General features: G+C 42.3%; 1 protein-coding gene across 2 annotated transcripts; it reads left to right on the forward strand.

The window, feature by feature from the left end:
* Positions 1 to 1,207: 1,207 nt before the first annotated feature.
* LRRC34 (leucine rich repeat containing 34) lies at positions 1,208 to 12,164 on the forward strand. 2 transcript variants are annotated; one of them, XM_061374784.1, is made up of 9 exons: positions 1,208 to 2,090; positions 2,675 to 2,793; positions 3,682 to 3,806; positions 3,962 to 4,026; positions 6,469 to 6,597; positions 7,974 to 8,069; positions 9,960 to 10,114; positions 10,209 to 10,364; positions 11,772 to 12,164. In XM_061374784.1, exons 2-9 carry the CDS (start codon positions 2,678 to 2,680, stop codon positions 11,914 to 11,916), a joined length of 987 nt encoding a protein of 328 aa, XP_061230768.1. In that variant the 5' UTR covers positions 1,208 to 2,090; positions 2,675 to 2,677; the 3' UTR covers positions 11,917 to 12,164. The 2 variants fall into 2 exon arrangements, with proteins under 2 accessions (XP_061230768.1, XP_061230767.1); XM_061374783.1 differs by lacking the exon at positions 1,208 to 2,090 and having other exon boundaries at positions 2,442 to 2,793; positions 11,772 to 12,163.
* The last annotated feature ends 1,259 nt before the right edge of the window (positions 12,165 to 13,423 follow it).

Genomic DNA, 13,423 nt, shown 5'->3' on the forward strand with positions numbered 1-13,423 from the left:
TCAGCCATCTCTGCTCTGATTCGGAAAAAAACTCCAGGAACAAACTCGCCAACAGAGTTTCAAGTTGACAAGCAGGTAAGTCTTTATTGCAGCGCCGGGAGACACGGGGGATAACGCCTCCTAACGTGTGTCCCCGTATACAGGCCATCCTTATATATGAGGCTACACATGAATTCCATCATTTTCCAGAAAGTTTCCCACATGCATACAAAAATGTGATGGTGGTCTTTAAGAGTCGTTTACTTCTCCCAACAATCTTCATGACTTCTGGCAGTCTTTGAAGCACCAGCTTGATTAACATTACAGACAGAGCAATCATCCTGTCCTACTTACCAGTTAGTTTAACTGCTCCCACCCTGCACATCTGCTAGTCCCGGGATACTCCCCAGCAGATGTTTACACCAGCCTAATGGTTCATTAACACCACAAAGGTAAAAATCATCCTGTCCCTCTACTTATCAGTTAGTTTAACTGTGCCCATCCTGGACATCTGCTAGTCCCAGATACTCCCCACCCCCAGGTCCAGTTTTTCTATTCTGCTTTTCATACACTTTTTGTACTAAGGACCTGAAACTATGTCAACTACCTTGAAGCACCGCAGTTATTTTCCATTACAAAGCCATCACACTTAACGTTACTTAGCACTGACTACATTGTGCTTTTGTGCCTCCTTGTCTCAGCTCTGTATTTCTAATTCCAGAAGATTAAAAAAGGAGAAAAATCACCAGTACTCAAGGACCTTCCTGTGCTAAGAAAGTACTGACAGAATTCAGCATTTAGGGACCGGTTCTAGTCTCAAGCTGTGCCCCTGCAAGAAGCTGTCTGTGTTCTTTGATCAAATCCCACAGTACATACAGCAGGACCGCATCTTTGAATCCCCCCATGTGAGGAATGTAGGAAATGTCCTCAAAGACTCAGGTCAGACTCAACAGCAAAGCAGAAATCTATTAAACGTTTTCGCAAAATCAGGTGCCCCGGTGAGGAGAGCTCACCCTGCTTACAGCCTTCTTTTAATCCCTACTCCCAACCGCGAAGTCCCTCCCTTGTTTCCCTGCTGGTTAGGTACTCGGAGGTTTACAGGCTTACCCAAAGCGCCTGAGTTACTCACATGAAGTCCTGCCCCTGTTTACATTTCCCACTACTGTAGTTCAGGCAACTCTTCTTATTTACACGTGTGCTCTTATGGTATAGTGGCCTAACCTCCCGTCTATGTCCCAGCTTCCCCTTTGTCTTTTATTAGCACGCAAGCTATACTTAAAAGGCTGTAAAAGCAACACAGGGGTATTTCTTACAAGTGCATTCCTAAGTGTTCCAACAGCCAAATTCAGAGGGTGAACTTGTGAAGTCAAGGGAGCTGAACAAAGCAATCTCCTTGCATCTTGAAGGGTCGTATTTACAAACGCTGACATATTTCTTCAGCTATGCTGACGGTAAAACTGGGAGAGTCCGGCTGGAGGAAGGTGGCACCTTCTTCTGTGACTGGTTTCTGAGCCAGAGAGATACCAGTGAGTCTGGTATTTGACAATCCTCAGAGTTGTACTGTTGCCAGTAGCAAAAGAGAAAGAGGTGGGAAGGGAGAGATCCGATGTCTGGATAGAAGAAATCTGTCAGCTGGCATTTAAGGAATGATAGTAGAAAACAGAGGTCAAGAGGCAGCTGACAGTCATCTCCTACTCAATGCCCTTTTCTATGCTGCTGTAGCCATTCTGGTAGGACACCACGTTTTCAGAGATGAATGGTTTCCAGGTGCCACCAAGATGCAAAGGCAGAACTGAGCAACCGCCATGGGGGGAGACCCATGCTGGGCTTCCCAGTCCAATTCAGATGTTGCACAAGGGTATTTTCTTCCTTACTGGCTCCAAGTTCAGTACTTGGGAGTGAGCCCCACATGCTGTGGGACAGGAGAGTGTGCAGTCCTAGCTTACTCACTGCTGTGTACAAGGGCAGTAGTGAAGTCACTAGAAGGATTAATTTGGTGGAAAGGCCCAGCACAGACACTTTTGAAGTAACTGCTAATCCATGCAACCACGGAAACTCTTGCAAAGGCTCCTTGGAGCCTGAGGGCAGACGGCTGAGTAAATACTCTGGGGGTGAGTTGATGAAGCTCCCCTCCATGCAGGGCCCGGGCACCACGCATGCGGCCACTCCACAGTGGGGAGGGGAAGGGTGCCGATGGGGCGTCATGCCAGGGCCATGGGCTGAGTCTGGCTGCCTTTGCCAGCTCCCTCCTGGAGGGCCTCCACACCCTCCTTGGAAACAGGCTTCATTACCAACCATTGTTAAGGCTGGGGCTGCCTGGCTCGCCCGCGGGCTGGTCACCTTGGGCTGGCGCAGGGAGAGGGCGCTGGTGTGAATCGCTCAGGTAGGCCTGCGTAGGTCGGGGCTCGCCGCTTTACAGGGAGCAAAGGTCTTGCCTGTATGAATACTAATTCTGTTAGCTCAGATTCCTTGGGATAGCCTCAGAAACACATCCACAAATCCACATTTTTTCCCGATTCTTTTCTTGTCTGTTTGGATCTGTTATTCATGTGCTGCATACCAGCAGTTGTAACCCTTTTCAGACCAAGCCCAGTTTTATTGTTATGCAAAGCCCAGCACAACAGCGCTTGGGTCTGTGGTGATGTTGCTAGGCTGCAATAACGATGCAGTAACGCTTTGTTTTGTTTTCCAGCAGGTCATGTCAGTTTGCCCAGATCTTCACCAGCACTATGTGCAGGTCTGCCAAAACTTGGGCCAACCTGAAAACCCTTTCATTGCTCATGTGCTTCAAGAAGCTGGTAAAAATGATGAAATGTAAGGAAATAACGAACAGTGTGTTTCAGATGCTTCTGAAAGTCTTAAGATCGCAGGACAAGGAGTTGAACAGTGAGAAAGTTCGTGCAGTTTCAGGCTGAAACACAAATCATATTTAGCATTTACTGCTGAAGTTCTGGTTTGACTCATCTTGACATCGTCTTGGCAGAAGTTTGTAGCTATATATTCTTTCTGGGCAGCTTTACAAGCAGTGAAATCAAAAAGTGAAAAATGTACAGGATGGTGCCTTTGTGTCCCTTAAAGAAGCCAAACCCAGTGTCTAGTCATTCTAGCTCACTTCCTTTTGTCTCACTCCTGTTTAAAAAGCTTCAGCTGCATAGTTAGCTTCCAGCTGGTAATGCTTCCCCAAAATGTCTCTGAATCCTGCCAAGTTGTTAACTACCCAAATTCTCTCTCATGATGTGTCTAGGTAGGGCTTCCTCCCATGGATGCTCCTAGGATCAAAGTTAATTATCCTTTGTAGAGAAAACCTCAGAAAACACAGCGTGGTGAAATGGGTTGTGTTAGGTTTTGATCCTGAGGGCAGGATAGGGTAAATAAAGGAAAAGGAACAAGTAAATAGGATATAATGAGGTAATTTCCAGGATAGTCTGTATTTCCATCTGCCTTCCCCTCATCTTGCTTCTTCCTGCTTTTTGTGCATGTGTGCTAAGCAGCTGTGCAGTGTCTTCAGATTATCAGAAAGGACAAAGCTGAAGTACAGCTTGAATCACATTGTCTGCCATGGCATTACCAAAGGTTGTGGCAGCAGCTAACTGCATGAAACACATCAGCGAGGGCAAGCCTGGATACACTTCTTATCTGGAGAGAATTCATTTATCTGTAGCATTTTACTTCTCCCCATGTGCTTAAATTTTTATGTTTCAGCATATGGACAAAAGGGTTCACATTAAACATAGCTGGAAATAGTCATCTAGTGCCTGTGCAGAGAGTTACAGATGACAATCTTCAGGTTCTTGTCTCTGTCTTACGTACGGCTGCATTTGTCACAGGTAAGCTTTTTTAATATGTGTTTAAACGCTGCTGTGCTAATATAAGAAAACTTAAGCAGTCTGGGTTGTGGGGTTTGGTTTGTTTTGTTTTTTTTTTTCAGAGATCAGTTCATTATAGGTATGCGTCTGTCACATTCTTCATTCATCTTTTTTAGGTTTGGATCTTGGGTATAATGTATTGACTGATGCTGGAGCAAAGACCATGGCAACATTCCTCCAGGTGCCAAAGTGATGTTTCTCTTTCATCAACGTGTAATTTATTTGGCTATGATAATATTTGTATGTGCTGTACTGGAGACAAGAATGCAATTGTTTGGCAAAATTCCAGTACTTTTTACTTTCACATCCAAATCCATCCTACTAAATCTTAGTATTCTCTGGGGAGATTTTTCATTTCTAGTAGAACACCCTTGGACATCTGGCTAAGGTGTCCAAAAGAATGAACAGTTTGAATAAATTGTGGGGCTTTTAGGCTTGTCAGTTTAACAAAGGAGGTAATGGAAGTGTCCAATGTCCCAGGGCCTTTGTTTTAGATACTTATCACCTCTGTTAGCCTTTTTGTAGGTCTAAGCAGAAGAAACTTTAATGCTGCCTTTTTGTCATTATAAGCCCTGGAATAGAGATGGAAAATAGTGAGTTGCCACTTGGTGCCTGTGTTCCTGGAGCTCAGGGTGTGCCATGAAGTTTGCAAAGTGCCTGAAGGTCTGCATTTGAGCTTGATCACCTGCCTCGTTTGGTCATGCTGAGCACTTGGGTTCGCAAGTGGTTTCTGTAAGCACCCTGAGGACATGTTTTTACATGCTACATGTTTTTCTGCCTTTTCCTCATCATCTGACACACTGGCATTCTTTAACTACTTCTCCAAATCAGGGCTGTCTGAAATGCAGTAAAGGTCAGAGGTTTAAAATACATGTGTGATGCATATCCTCTTTGAAAACTGCAGGCTTGCTCTGAAAAGGAGTCTGATTGCTTTCTGATTTGTTTGTTCCTCAGGAAACTCCTCTCTGAGGTACCTGAACCTGATGTTTAATAACATTGGCACAAGTGGAGCAGAGCTGATAGCAAAAGCGCTCCATGTGAGTGTTTGCCTGGCAGATTTAAACAATGGTATCTCGTTTGATATTTTTGCTTTTGAGGAACTGTACTAGCTGTCCTACCAACATCAGAGCTGACTGAAGGGGGCCCTCTGTCTTCGGTCCATTCAGTGGTTTCCTGTATCACAGGGACTGCTTGTTTTCTCAAGGCAAACTTCAGAAATCAGGTTTCACACAAGAGAAGGTTGCACTGTGCTGCCATTAACACTTAATTATCAGAACTATCACAGCTGGATTTTTCCAAGTGGAAAATGCTCTGCTGGGGGATATACAGTGTCACCATTTTCTTCTTTTAAAAGAAAACGAAAGGAATTGCATTATTTTTACCTGTACCTCGATGTCAGTACTTGTGTGGACTCAAGATGTCTCAGACAGGTTTTCAGAACTTTGCCTTGCAGCAGCATCATAAGAACAAGTTTGTTATTTTTAATGTGGCTCCCCAAGGAAATGAGGCTTGTGTGCATGATTTGTAGTGTTTGCGAAATGAGACTCACGTGAGCTCTTTTCTTCCTCCTTCACAGTCTTTGAACTCTGAACCAATTTCAGCTAAATTTGACAGGCCACCAAAGCACTAAGGTTGTACAGTAGATCATACTGGGCTTGCAAGCAGCCCCCAAAGCTCTTTGTACAGCCCCAACAGCATTTGCTGGGTTTGCTGAGCAGGCAGATGGCAGGACCCCTGGGCTGCATGGGTTCCTGCTGCCACTGGGCCAGGCAGGAGGTGTGGGGGTGAAGGTAGGCTGTTATTGAGGGAGGGAGAGGGAAGGAGATAGCTGGAGTGAGGTACTGCATCAGGTGAAGGTGTGCTGGGGACATGTGGAAGACATCAAACTGTATGAAACTGGGCTTCATTAGTTCTGCTGCTCACAGAACTACTTGGTTTGTAATCTCTTCCTCAACTGTAATCTCTGGTAATAAGCGATTATAAAGAAAATAAAAATACAAAGCTACTCTGCATTGCATTTTGGGCTTTAACAGTTGAATAGCTGCTTTATATCCATTGAAATTCTATGGAGGGTGGGGGGAAAGATGCTGACTTTTGTAGACCTCTGATCAGAACTTTATATTGCCAGTGATGCCTCCAGTTCTGCAAAGACTTACACATTGGTTTGACTCTACTAAGTAGTCCTGCTGAAGGTGACCGGTTTCACTGAGCTTTGATTGGTCATGTGCTTTAAAAGACCATGAAAAATAAAGCAAATTATATTCTTGCTTAAACCACTTACTAGATTTAAATCAGTTTTGATATAATTTACATTTCAGATGCCAATTCAGACAGATTTATTTAGGCAGGATTATTTTTGTGAGTGTGAGATTTGTCAACTTGGGAGAAACAAAAGTTCTCAAATATTCGAGTTTTGCTTCCAGACTCTCATGCATTTCATTCCACTGAGGAAAGCCTGAGCCAACAGCTTAGTCAGTGTTATCACTTAAACACGATTGTTCTGGAGGGTTGTTTTGTCTTTGTGTGACAACCAGCAGGATTCACAGGGGAAAGGACAGTGTTGTTTTTCAGGCCACTTCAGAGGCATTGATTTTTTTCTGTCCCCTTTTTTGATTTTGTTTAGGGGAATGAAACTCTTCTGCATATGAGAATGACTGGGAACAAAATAGGAGAGAAAAGTGGGATGTTCTTTGCTTCAATGCTACAAATTAATCCAACCTTGGAGAAGTTGGATCTTGGAGACTGTGATATAGTGAGTAACCCAGTGAAATTATCAGCAATGACCTAAGTCTTTCAAGGATATTACAAAGGTTCTGCACTACTTAACTAGGGGGAAATGCCATCTGTTGACATTGATTTTACATTTTGTGGTAGCAATATATAATATTGCAGTGTGTACTTGGACAAGCATGTTGCATAGACCTGAGAAGTCACAACTGATGATATATATGAGTCATCACTATGTCCCTGGGAATTCAACTGCTTGGCTTTCACATTTTCTGAGATTTGTTTTCTGCTGTTAATTTTTGGTGTGCTACCTAAGTCCTGTGTAAGTCATGTTGAAGGAAGGACTTCTTATTCCCTGGAGGCTCTTTTCCTCCTGAAGTGTGCAGTGCACCTGAAAGTAGCCCAGGGCCATATCTCTGTTGCTCCTGTCAGGCTTCAGTCCCTAGAGGACATAAGCACAACAGTGCTGAATTGAGCAGAAAAGAAAGGCTGCTCGAAATGAGCCTGATTTGATCCTAGATAACCAGGTGTCTGCTGGAGTCGGTGAGCAGGGAGATTGTGAGGATAGGAATGCCTCCATGGACTAAGCAGGGTGCTTCCTACTCTAGCTAGTAAAAAGCCTGTGAATAGCTTTTAAAAACCTATATTCGTTTCCTGGAATTACAGAATTTGCTCCTAAACTAGAAGGGGGAATACCTCAGGAAGTGTGCAGGGTGTTACGAATACATAACAAGGGAAGTGTAGGATTTATTTGAAAGCTTAATGTGTTTATCCTTGGTAGGGAGTTCACAGAGAGCTGGTTTAGAATGAAGTGGCTCTGGGGGCAGACCAGCCTAACTGGAAAGTAGCACAAATATAAATTAGTGAGCAAAATAGGAGGAAATAAAAAAAATCCAGATTGGCCTGTATTCTAGACTGTATTCTTTGTACCACATTATTCACATTTAGTGTGAATTTACCTAGTAGATAAATGTTAGCTAAGACTTTCATCATAGACTTCAGGGAAAACACACAAGCTGGTTTTGCTTCATAAATTAGGAAAACCAAAATAGAGGATCAATTAAATGGATGAGTATCTTTGAGATGCATTATTCTTGCTTTTTATTTTCTGAGTTGCCAACTTTCCCAGTCATTTGTACTACTTAGACAAATTCCACTCTATTATTCCATGGGGAGTTGGCACTGGTATTATCAGAAAATACATGCGTGTGTCTGTAAGCACTTGCCAACTGCTTTTGTATCTCTCCAGAGTGCATGGAGGCAGAAATAACAGTATTTCTAATCTGAGCCCATTTGATGTTTTTGATCTTCTGACAATCAATTCTAGGAAGTTGTGATAATTTGTTAGCTTGATTTATGCATCAAATAGGTTTTCTCTAAAGAGTTTATTTTTCTTTCCAGGGTGTGCAGTGTCTAATAGCAACAGCATCAGCCCTGAATCAGAACAAATCAGTCAAAGCAATAAACCTAAATCATCCTTTATTGTTCAGCCAAGAGGTATGTAAGCAGACTGTAGTTTTAGCTCAGAGGGAAGCATATTAAAGTCAGTACTGATGCCTTTATGTACGTCTGAACTGCATGGCTCTCTGTGTTTCCTTACAAAGTGAAGTAAATTGTTGCAGAAATACTCTTTCTCTCTTTCTGTGCCAAGTTTTGTGCAATCACAGGCTGCCCCGATTTAACTAGAAGGTAAATTGTTTAAAAATTGCTTTCTTGGTGCATACACTTTTGTTAAATCATGAGCTAATGGAAAGGGCTTGATATTGGAGAACCAAGTATTCCTTCTGCTGTTACAGTGTGGAGAGTTTTATGCATAGTTCAGCAAATGGGGAGAAATGGTGTTCAGCAGGAAATGAGAGGAAGAACAAAAGACTGCTGTTTATCTCAGCAGTGCAATACCCGCAGCTTAAAGAAGAAAGGCACACTTTAACAATATGCCATAATCACTGGAATGTGTGGTTGTTTTAGTGTGTGAACTTGAAGCACAAATTTAACAAATGAATGCATCTCATCAATGTAAAACCTACTATGCATTTGTTACCCAAAAAGAAGACACAATCCTTCCGGACCCATCAAGCACTGAAAAGAGAATCTCCAAGTACAGATGCACAGAGCTGTGGAGCTTTTGCTTCCAGGCATGCAGCTTCTGCTCCTTGCTTGTCCTGCTGAAGTCTTGGCTGTAAAGCTGCTTGTAGTGGTGGTTTCACCAGACTGGTAGCAATTCTTGGGTATCTGTGCTATGGACAGTATTTTCCTGCTGGCAGGATAATGAAATGAAACTGTTGTGAAGGCCAGATCTTCCTAAGTTCCAACATTTTAAGCAGATTTTAGTTGTTTCTTTTCTACTAAGACAGGGCTTGATCTACCTAACCCCAGTTTTAGAAGTCAATTTAAAATCCTGCTACTGAAACATACTGGTAAGAGCACGGTCTATACCTGTTAGATTCTACTAGCCACTGTTCCTACCTTCAACTCTGTAATGTTCTGAGGCCTCTAGGTTGTTCCCTCATTTTTGGCTCTAAGTATTCACTCATTATTTTCTTACCAAAACACAACTACTTGAAAATAAACTGAGTCTTACAATGACAGAAGGTATTTTTCCTGTAGCAATCCTATTTCTTTTGATGAAATAATTGATTAGCATCATAACAAAGTACTTTTAATGTTAATGAGGACTGACTCAAACATTCAGTTTGGAAGGAAAGGAAGGAAGGAAAACTAATTAGACATAATGATTCAAACACTGATGCTTTTGGTATCTGCAGGGATGTACATAGCACTATCGATGTGCATATATCTTTCCGGTATTTTATTTATTTATTTCAGTATAATCCTAATATATTTTTTCCCAGCTATTTTTAATACAATACACAACAGTAGAACACTGCTGATGACCAAACTGACAGGCTGAGAGAGTTGGGCTTGTTCAGAGAATAGGTATCTCGGGAGAGACCTTAGAACAACCTTCCAGTTCCTAAAGGGGGCTTACAAAGAAATCTGGAGAAGGGCTTTTTACAAGGCACATGGGAATATGACAATATGGGGGCTAGTTTTAAGCTGACAGAGGGGAGATTTAGATATTTGGAAGTTCTTCACTACAAGAGTGTTGTGTCACCAGCACAGGGTGCCCAGAGAAGCTGTGGCTGCCCCATCCCTGGCAGTGTTCAAGGCCAGGTTGGACAGGGCTTGGAAAAACTTGTTGTAGTGGAAGGCGTCTCTGCCCATGGGAGGGGGGATGGAACTGGATGAGCTTTAAGGTCTCCTCCAACCCAAACCATTCTATGATTCTATGAAATCTTTCTGGTAGTTGTGAATCTCCCTTGTACTGAAACAAGACTGTATTTTTTCTTAAAGTACGTCTTAATAAAACTCACTGTATGTTCTTAGGAAGAGACCACAGTTCATCTAGCTCTGATGCTGAAAAATAACTCTTCTCTTGTGGAACTACACTTGTGCAAGCATGAAATGAAAAACTTTGGTGTGGAGAGACTGTGTGAGGCTTTGTATGAAAACTCTAGCCTGAGATACCTTGATCTTGCCCGGTAAAAGTTATTAAGTGACACAGCCCTGACTAACATTAGAAACTCATTTTCTTATCACCTTTTTAAGAAAAATGTGTGCATTTCTCTCTTTCAGTAATAAAATAACCAGTGAGGGTGTAAAATTTCTGGGAAAACTACTAAAATGGAACCAAACCCTGCAAATCCTAGATCTTAATGCAAACCGACTAGAAGATGATGGAGCCATCTACCTGAGTGAGGCCTTGGCTTTGTACAACAGGACTCTTCAGGTGTTAGTATTTACACAACTTCCCCAGAATCTGCAGGTGTAAGGAACTTGGGCTTTGCAGTGTCTGAGCTGACATCAAAACTGTGTGCTTTGATGTTGATCAAAATGGAAAAGTCAGGAAGTTCTAAAGTTTTTGGTCCATTTTTCCTTCTCGGGATGAAAAAAACGTGATGGATTGGATAGGATTCTTTTGCTAAGTATAGGTTTTTCCTCCTATGAGAGATGCCCTGGGACCTGTTCTGCAAATGAACCACAGGTCCTCTTAAAGCTCTGCAGCTGGAGGCCAGGCAGGAGATACTAATGCATTTTGTGCAGCACAAGAGGCCTGTGTTTGGTAACTGAGTAAGCTAAAGGAGTAAAACACAAGGCCAAGACATGCTGTTCAGCCCCACATGCTAACGCCTTGTGTTTACTTTCCTGCTGTGCCAGGACTACTCTCTACTCACTTTATCTTTCCTTGTACTTGCTTTTTTCATATCTTGTATCCACTGCTGTGTGGCCTGACATACACCTTTTCTTCTATTCAGGGTTTTTTGGGGCTGATGTTTGGCTCAGCTTTGTAGTTCATCTTACATGTGATTCACAGCTTTTACAGTCATTCTGAGGGATGTGTGGCTGGGGGAGGCAATTAGATCTTGTTAGCTCTTTTTGCATCTTTAAAGCATAGGTCCCTGTGGTGCACAACCAAAACCAAGCAGGAGCTGTACAGCCTTCAGAATTTTAAGATAATAAGACTCCACGCAGGAATAAGGCACTATATTTGTTGATTCTTATCTTCCATTCTTAAGAAAATCCTCTAAGTTAGCTTCCGAGTGAACCCAAAAGAGCTGTAATCTCTCCATCAGGGTGTATTTTGTAGCCGGCATTAAACCATGCATTGGCAGGATGTAAAAGCTGATCAAAGGCGTTACCTGAAGCCATTAGTTTTAAGTAGCAGACTGAGGAGGCGGTGGCTGCTAGGTGCCTCTGAAAGCCTTCCAGGTTCACTCATATAAAAATAACTGCCACTGCACAAAGATCAAAGCTTAGCCTGGAGTAATGCCAGGGCTTGGGCTTCAAGGCAGAGGAGAGATGAGACATGGCCACCATGCAGTCAGTCACTGAGGCTGAAGAACTAACTACTGAACAATCTGTTCTGGTTGCACCAGTCATGGAAATGACTTGAGAAATGGTACAAGTCCATAGTCCAAACTGCCTTTAGCAACATGGGAAAGATTCTGTAGTAGGACTGGCCTTGATACAAATAAATATTTATTAATAACGTGTAGAATTTCAATATACTTGTCAGATATATAATAATATGTAATAATATAAAATAACAATAAATCATAGTTAAACTCTTAGTTTTGACCAAGAGATGGGAATTCTGTGGTTTAGCACACATTTGCACAACTGTTTTCTCTGGTTTAGGTTGTCAGTAGTAAGCAACAATATAAGTGGCAAAGGACTTGTAGCTCTTTCAGAGGCAATGAAAACAAACACAGAACTTTCCTGTATTTACATCTGGGGGAACAAATTTGATGAAGCCACCTGTATGGTAAGTGCTTGCTTCTGAGCTCCTCTAAGAGGGTTGGAGTTTGTTTGTCCTAGTTCATGTTTACAGTCATTGCGAAAACTACAGCCATTAGTGAGCAAGATACTTGATTAACTATGGGGTTTATTTAAATAATTATAATATGGTGGTGTTGTAATGAGACTCACTGGACATCAGCATACTGAAATAATCAAGTACTCTCCTGTTGTGTGTTATCTTCTAAAGACTTCACTGCAATCAAAGGAGAATATTCTGTGTCTCATTCTTGGTTTTACTCATTTCAGGCATTTTCAGAATTCAGATGGGCCACCTGAAACTTAATTGCACAGACGTGGAGCCTTGCAGAGCTCTCCCATGGCCTGCAGAAGCATTACTACTGGACACCAAGTTATTGGGCCATGACAAAAAAGGCTGCTAATGCCAGTCTGGCAATTGCAGGTGTTTCAGAATACTTGTGAGTGAGGTAGCAGCTTGAAGCATTCGGTGTGCTTGAGCTTTTCCTGTCTGGTTTCTAGTAAACAAGATTGTACCAATATCAGACTTGCTGCATGTTGTTTCTTCAGGGTCTTTGGTCTGGAAAGAATCTAAACCTGCTCGAAATGGCATTAGAGATAAGATATTGAACCAGTGACTTTAAAATTCGTTGAGAAGCAACAGCCAATATATTAAGAGCCTATTAATACGAAAATGTGTTATTTCTGCTGCAATCATTTCTATTGCACACTATCTTCTTTGCCTTACCATAACTAGCTGTAGTTCCAGCATTCCTAGGTGAGAAATTTAGTAAAATGACATGCTCAGAGGAAAACATTTTCACCACAGCAGTGCATGAAGAGTGACATTAGGTATCAGTAATGGAGAGTAAACCAGTCACTGCCCAGAGGCATGTGAAGGGTTTAGACTGCTGCAGTGCAGAGGCATGAAGTGAACTCTCAGCAGCTGAACTACTCTGCTCTAGATGATCCTCTCAGACCAGGATTTTGATCAAATGCTTCTCATTTAGAAAAGATGCAGAGGCTGGATCAGAGCAGTTGCAGAACATCTGAGTGGAGTGTCCTGACCACCGGGCTGCTGCAGGTGAAGAGCTGTTGCCCTTCCTGGGCTGTGATCTCTGCAGTTGGGTTTCCATATAGCTGTGAGAGCCCATATGCAATGTTACTGCATCTCTGCAAGCTGGAGTACAGCCAGGCAGATCAAGCTGCCAAAACCTTACACCCAGGACTACTGCTGGGCAGCAACTTTACTCGACAGCAAATCAGATATACTGCAGAAGTAGATTCCTGCTGAAACAGGAAGGTTTGGGTAAATCTGTTTGTTGCTACTGTGTTCTACATACACTCTCCTTTTACTTAGTAATGGTGCTTTTAATCTCTTTTCAAGAATAACCTTTTTTTAAACCCAAGTTAAATTAACCTAATCATTAAGCCACTATAATGCTGGGACTTTAAAGCTGGTATTTTGATTAGCTTGCAACTTTTCCTTGTTCCTTGTACAACAAATTATAAACACCCACCAACCTTGGTGTCAT

Source organism: Neopsephotus bourkii, unplaced genomic scaffold (genome assembly GCF_033783945.1).
Source record: "Neopsephotus bourkii isolate Nb327-2 ecotype Australia unplaced genomic scaffold, CSIRO-AGI_Nbou_v1 NB_1654, whole genome shotgun sequence".
In the NCBI taxonomy this organism is placed as follows: domain Eukaryota; kingdom Metazoa; phylum Chordata; class Aves; order Psittaciformes; family Psittacidae; genus Neopsephotus; species Neopsephotus bourkii.